The following is a 7,500-nucleotide window of genomic DNA, read 5'->3' on the forward strand; positions in this document are numbered from 1 at the left end:
TACAACCTCGACCATAACATCTTATATGTGCAACTCTATCATCAAACACATTCAACAAACCTTCAAAATACTCACTCCATTTCCTTTTCACATCACCATTACTTGCTATCACCTCCCCATTAGCCCCCTTCACTGATTTCTTATCGATTCCCTTGTCTTACGCACTATACTTACCTCCTTCCAAAACATCTTTCTATTCTCCCAACTTAATGATACTCTCTCACCCCAACTCTCATTTGCCCTCTTTTTCACTTCTTGCACCTTCCTCTTGACTTTTTATACATCTCCCACTCATTTGCATTATTTCCCTGCAAAAATTGTCCAAATGCCTCTCTCTTCTCTTTCACTAATGATCTTTCTACTTCATCCCACCACTCACTACCCTTTCTAATCTGCACACCTCCCACGCTTCTCATGCCACAAGCATCTTTTGAGCAAGCCATCACTGCTTCCCTAAATACATCTCATCCCTCCCCCACTCCCCTTACGTCCTTTTGTTCTCACCTTTTTCCATTCTGTACTCAGTCTCTCCTGGTACTTCCTCACACAAGTCTCCTTTCCAAGCTCACTTACTCTCACCACTCTTTTCACCCCAACATTTTATCTTCTTTTCTAAAACCTCTACAAATCTTCATCTTCGCCTCCACAAGATAATGATCAGACATCCCTCTAGCTTCACCTCTCAGCACATTAACATCCAGAAGTCTCTCCTGCGCGCGCCTATCAATTAACACGTAATCCAATAATGCTTTATGGGTATCTCTCCTACTTACGTACGTATACTTATGTATATCTCTCTTTTTAAACTAGGTATTCCCAATCACTATTCCTTTTTCAGCACATAAATCTACAAGCTCTTCACCATTTCCATTTACAACACTGAACACCCCATGTATACCAATTATTCCCTCAACTGCCACATTACTCATCTCTGCATTGAAATCACCCATCACTATAACACGGTCTTGTGCATCAAAACTACTAACACACTCACTCACCTGCTCTCAAAACACCTGGCTCTCTTGATCTTTCTTCTCATGCCCTGGTGCATATGCACCAATAATCACCCATCTCTCTCCATCAACTTTCAGTTTTACCCATATCAATCTAGAGTTTACTTTCTTACACTCTATCACATACTCCCACCACTCCTGTTTCAGGAGTAGTGCTACTCCTTCCCTTGCTCTTGTCCTCCCACTAACCCCTGACTTTACTCCCAAGATATTCCCAAGCCACTCTTCCCCTTTATCCTTGAGTTTCGTTTCACTCAGAGCCAAAACATCCAGGTTCCCTTCCTCAAACATACTACCTATCTCTCGTTTTTTCTCATCTTGGTTACATTTACACACATTTAGACACCCCAATGTGAGCCTTCGAGGAGGATGAGCACTCCCCGCGTGACTCCTTCTGTTTCCCCTTTTAGAATGTTAAGATACAAGTAGGGGAGGGTTTCCAAACCCCCGCTGCCGTCCCCTTTAGTCACCTTCTACGACACGTAAAGAAAGCGTGGGAAGTTTTCTTTCTCACCTATCCTATGGCTGGAAATCCTCCCCTCTTATTTGTTTTTCTTTTTTTTCCCCCAAAAGAAGGAACAGAGAAGGGGGCCAGGTGAGGATATTCTTTCTAAGGCCCAGTCCTCTGTTCTTAACGCTACCTTGCTAACGCGAGAAATGGCGAATAGTATGAAAGAAAGAAAATATATATATATATATATATATATATATATATATATATATATATATATATATATATATATATATATATATATATATATATATATGTATATATATATATATATATATATATATACATATATATATATATATATATATATATATATATATATATATATATATATATATATATATATATATATATATATATATATATATATATATATATATATATTTATTGATTTATTGATATATATTGATTTCTTCTAAACCACTGGGGAATGAAACACGATAAGATTCCGAGTGCCCTTTCATGTAATGATCATATTATCAGGAGAGATATATAACAGTTATTTGATATACAAGGAAGAGACCTAGTTAGAATGCCATTTGTTTATCATATTATAATGTTTCAGATTACTAGTTAGAGGTGATAATTCATTATGATAGTATGATATGAAAGAACCAAAATACTTGTGTTGTTAAATCATTCTTCCGTCTCATTACAATAGTTGGTCTCCCTTGCGCTTTGTTGGCATGTCTTTCACTATCAAATATTTTCAATTTGTCCATTTAAGAGTTTTCGATCTCAGATTCTTAAGGTTCTAAGAAATATAATTGTAAAAGTAGAAATTTTGACGGGATCGTCTAAACCTTTCCCTCCTCCTCCGGTTGGCCCCCGTCTTATGTGCTGTCGCAGCCACCCACCCGCTTGAATGCTTTGTCTAGCACCAAAATCCTTCTCTCTCGTCAGTAACATTAATCTTATTTATGTACACAACCCTATTGATCTTCATTTTCATTTCCATCTTTACATATAGCAGCCCCACTTCTTGCCAGTGTGGTAGATATCCTCATATTTCCACATGCGGCAACGATGAGTTTGATGTTCTCTGAGCTCTTAAATGATTTTTGTGCTCTATTGAACGGTTGTCTACCACACGACCCGACTCATCAAATTTAAAAGATGAACATCCCTTCATTACAAAGTGTGTGGTACATTACACACAACTCATTATCAGTGTAGAGTTCTTGCTCAGACTAGGCCTGAAGGGCCTTCTGTAACTTGCCTGAGCTACGATGTTGACCCAGCAATACTAAATGTCGTATATAACCTATGATAATCTCAGGTTCCTTACTGACATCATTAGAGATGTAATATGTAACTCATTCATTTATGAAAGAGAAACAGAAGAATTAAGCGGCTCACCATAACTTCTCTCCTCGAGGTCATGGGCGTAAGGTGTGTGTGGATGATGATGGTGGTGATGACGGCCACAGAGGCCGTGGTGGCCACGGAAGCACACCTGCTCCAGCACTTAACACACAAGGTCGTCTTGGATCAGCAGGGCAACTACGTCATGCTGTGGGAGCCGCTGGAGGACCGTATTGTCATTGAGGTTCAGGTTAGTGTTTGTAAACGAGTTTAATTTTCGAAAATGTTAGTTTATACTAAGACTAGATTTCTCGTCCGTCTCTGTGTTAAAAATGTGCAACGCCATTTTCAGTGACTGCTTCCCAACAGAAAATAAGAGATAGAGGCTTGTGTTCATAATGAAGTATCTTCTGAATACAGAACTATATCAAATCTGAGAATATTCTGGAAGGCACAGAAATCATCTCTTTCTGTGAAGACTGTCTGTATCACCGGGTGTGATCCACGAAACATTCATCAAAGTTGTAAGGACGCTATGTGTAGCTTGGGGAAGTGAGGGTTTCTGCCCTTTACCCGCCTGAAAGGTTAGGCATGGGTATCCCAGTGCTGAAACGTCACCTCACATTAAACTTTCGTATCTTTATACATTAGGCCTACCCCATGAAGATGACAAGAAAAGTGATGATAAGAGACAGACAAAAGACCTCTGGTCCTAAACAAAGGTTTCTTCTGCAGGTGGCGACGCGGGGCTACGTCATCCTGGGGTTCTCCACCACCGGCGAGATGAAGGGTGCCGACATCGTGCTGGGCTGGATGGACGACTTAGGTCGGCTCTTCCTTCATGTAAGCACAAATAAACTCATTCAAAACCACAATTAAAGTTGATGGACGTTTATACGACAGTTTATCTTTTAAGTTGCAATTTCATTAGGATTGACGTCATTGGTTAAGATCTCATACCATGATATCACAATGGATGTAAGTTCCATCCTTTAGATACAACCTCTGGCCAGAACTGGTAATGAGGTGTGAGGTATGTACCCACCATTAGCACCACAAAGTTACCTAGACCAACTGAATCTTAAAGGATCTGAGTAACAACTTTTCACATGACGACTTTTGGAGTACATCAGCAGTGCAGAATTATGGAATAATAGTCCTTCTCGCCATCCTGGCAGATGACTATCATTGACATCACTTAAGAATCTTGTTACTTACATGACCTGGTCTAACATGAGAGTGTAAGCAATGCTGTGTATACTATCCTCAGGGCCAGTACATCACCCGCTCTAACATGAAAGTGTAAGCAATGGGTATAATGTCTTACCAGGACCCAGGGTATAGCTTCTTGATAAGGTCAGGAAAGCACTATATGTAAAGTGTGGGAATACTTAAGTCATGCCTCCAGGAGCAACATGTGGAAATAAACTTAGAGATATAACTTCAGACATGACCAGTACATCATAAGGTAACTGATGTGATCATACACTGTAGTTTGACTCTTCGGCAGGACCGGTCCTCCGATGGTTACACAGTACCGAAGGTGGATGAGTCTCAGGACGTGGAGCTGCTGGGCGGGTACCAGAACGACACCCACACTGTACTGAGGTTCTCCCGACCCTGGGTCACCTGCGACCACAATGATATCCGCCTCTCTGTGAGTCATCAATATATGGTACAACTCTGTATTATCAAAAGAACGTGTTAGGTACTCCGATCTAGTTGGATTATCGGGTTTAAGGACTCTCCTCTTTTGAGAGAAACTAATACTCCAAAATATTAGGCCTCGGAGGCAATGTTCTTTTTTCTTTTAACATAAATGAAACATGAAAGACTAATTTTATGACACATGAAAGAACAATGTTTATCAAAATATTTACCGATAGTTGGCCATTTATCCAGATATTCTGCAAGCTTGATTGTATGAACTCATCCATCACCTGTAGCTCCACTCCCAGTATTCATGATAAGTGTATACAACCTTGAAATCACCAAGCTACATCTTCAACCTGTGCTGTGTTTGAGGTGGTAAAGTGAAACAAACTGCCATAAAGCTACTCCTCTTATTTTTCACTTTGCACGTTAAGTTCAGTCTTTAAGTGAGACCAAATTCTCCCTGACATTTACCTCTTTATACAAAATGATTCCGTTACATTCGATCCCCAGCCATTTCTCTAACATCTTCAGTTGAACTGTCCTTAGGCCCTAAATGACTCTCTTACTGCACCTATTTATCTCTTCTTCGGTCTCTGTCTCTCTCTCTCTCTCTCTCTCTCTCTCTCTCTCTCTCTCTCTCTCTCTCTCTCTCTCTCTCTCTCTCTCTCTCTCTCTCTCCTCGTGTCACCTTCTACTGTACTATAATATATGTTCATGACCCACCTATCATCAGCTATACATTCTAAGTATCTATACCATCCTATAAATCTTTCATCCACGCGTCTTTCTAATGATTTTATTTCCACCCCACATATCCTTCGCATATCTTTATCCTATATCCCATAATGCCAACAATGCTACGGAAGTCATTCTTTTCTACTTTGCCTACATATCTATCCAGACCTGCTATATAAACTTAGTTATCACAACCATACATCACATCAGTGTTGGAATATAAGCGCCATGTACACTTCATGCATAGTAAGCTTAGCATTTGAAACATCCCAGAGGTTTCAACGTACATTAAATTTTCCTGTCTTACATCACATGAGTTTCGGCTTCAGGTCTCACGTCACCATTCTAACTGAACTTTGTTCCTAAATATTGAAGTCATCCACAGCATCCAGTTCTTCATCACGTAAACTGCTTTTACAGAATGATCTCCCATACATTGTACGACTTTACAGTGTGATCTCCCATACATTGTACGACTTTTACAGTGTGATCTCCCAACATTGTATGACTTAGTACATCGTTTTACTCGACTTTCAGTATCCTCAGCTGCGGACATCACTAAAATGGCTATCTATCCTATCCAGCTCCTTCCCTGAGTTACCTCACGGCACAGCAATGACAACTGCACCTAATGCTCCACACATAGAAAGAAACCCATTAACCAACCATGATGACATTGCGCAGTATTGATGATGTCCCATTTACCAACCATAATGACATTTTTAGGGAGAATAAAATATGATGCAGTGGAATTTATTAAAAAAGGGGGTAACTGTATTGTTGACTGGTTGGTAAGGTTATTTAATGTATGTATGACTCATGGTGAGATGCCTGAGGATTGGCGGAATGCGTGCATAGTGCCATTGTACAAAGGCAAAGGGGATAAGAGTGAGTGCTCAAATTACAGAGGTATAAGTTTGTTGAGTATTCGTGGTAAATTATATGGGAGGGTATTGATTGAGAGGGATGAAGCATGTACAGAGCATCAGATTGGGGAAGAGCAGTGTGGTTTCAGAAGTGGTAGAGGATGTGTGGATCAGGTGTTTGCTTTGAAGAATGTATGTGAGAAATACTTAGAAAAGCAAATGGATTTGTATCTAGCATTTATGGATCTGGAGAAGGCATATGATAGAGTTCATAGAGATGCTCTGTGGAAGGTATTAAGAATATATGGTGTGGGAGGCAAGTTGTTAGAAGCAGTGAAAAGTTTTTATCGAGGATGTAAGGCATGTGTACGTGTAGGAAGAGAGGAAAGTGATTGGTTCTCAGTGAATGTAGGTTTGCGGCAGGGGTGTGTGATGTCTCCATGGTTGTTTAATTTGTTTATGGATGGGGTTGTTAGGGAGGTGAATGCTAGAGTTATGGAAAGAGGGGCAAGTATGAAGTCTGTTGGGGATGAGAGAGCTTGGGAAGTGAGTCAGTTGTTGTTCGCTGATGATACAGCGCTGGTGGCTGATTCATGTGAGAAACTGCAGAAGCTGGTGACTGAGTTTGGTAAAGTGTGTGAAAGAAGAAAGTTAAGAGTAAATGTGAATAAGAGCAAGGTTATTAGGTACAGTAGGGTTGAGGGTCAAGTCAATTGGGAGGTGAGTTTGAATGGAGAAAAACTGGAGGAAGTGAAGTGTTTTAGATATCTGGGAGTGGATCTGGCAGCGGATGGAACCATGGAAGCGGAAGTGGATCATAGGGTGGGGGAGGGGGCGAAAATTCTGGGAGCCTTGAAGAATGTGTGGAAGTCGAGAACATTGTCTCGGAAAGCAAAAATGGGTATGTTTGAAGGAATAGTGGTTCCAACAATGTTGTATGGTTGCGAGGCGTGGGCTATGGATAGAGTTGTGCGCAGGAGGATGGATGTGCTGGAAATGAGATGTTTGAGGACAATGTGTGGTGTGAGGTGGTTTGATCGAGTAAGTACCGTAAGGGTAAGAGAGATGTGTGGAAATAAAAAGAGCGTGGTTGAGAGAGCAGAAGAGGGTGTTTTGAAATGGTTTGGGCACATGGAGAGAATGAGTGAGGAAAGATTGACCAAGAGGATATATGTGTCGGAGGTGGAGGGAACGAGGAGAAGAGGGAGACTAAATTGGAGGTGGAAAGATGGAGTGAAAAAGATTTTGTGTGATCGGGGCCTGAACATGCAGGGGGGTGAAAGGAGGGCAAGGAATAGAGTGAATTGGATCGATGTGGTATACCGGGGTTGACGTGCTGTCAGTGGATTGAATCAGGGCATGTGAAGCGTCTGGGGTAAACCATGGAAAGCTGTGTAGGTATGTATATTTGCGT

General features: G+C 40.9%; 1 protein-coding gene across 3 annotated transcripts in view; it reads left to right on the forward strand.

Moving 5' to 3' along the window:
- The window catches only part of LOC139749151 (DBH-like monooxygenase protein 1), a 171,253-nt gene that overhangs the window by 44,397 nt on the left and 119,356 nt on the right, over positions 1–7,500 (forward strand). For all 3 annotated transcript variants that reach the window (XM_071662790.1, XM_071662791.1, XM_071662789.1), the window contains 3 exons: positions 2,903–3,079; positions 3,565–3,672; positions 4,340–4,486. In XM_071662790.1, the coding sequence (XP_071518891.1) occupies positions 2,906–3,079; positions 3,565–3,672; positions 4,340–4,486 (429 nt within the window). In that variant the 5' untranslated portion in view covers positions 2,903–2,905. The remainder of the gene's footprint in view (positions 1–2,902; positions 3,080–3,564; positions 3,673–4,339; positions 4,487–7,500) is intronic.

Source organism: Panulirus ornatus, chromosome 6 (genome assembly GCF_036320965.1).
Source record: "Panulirus ornatus isolate Po-2019 chromosome 6, ASM3632096v1, whole genome shotgun sequence".
NCBI classification, from domain to species: Eukaryota; Metazoa; Arthropoda; class Malacostraca; order Decapoda; family Palinuridae; genus Panulirus; species Panulirus ornatus.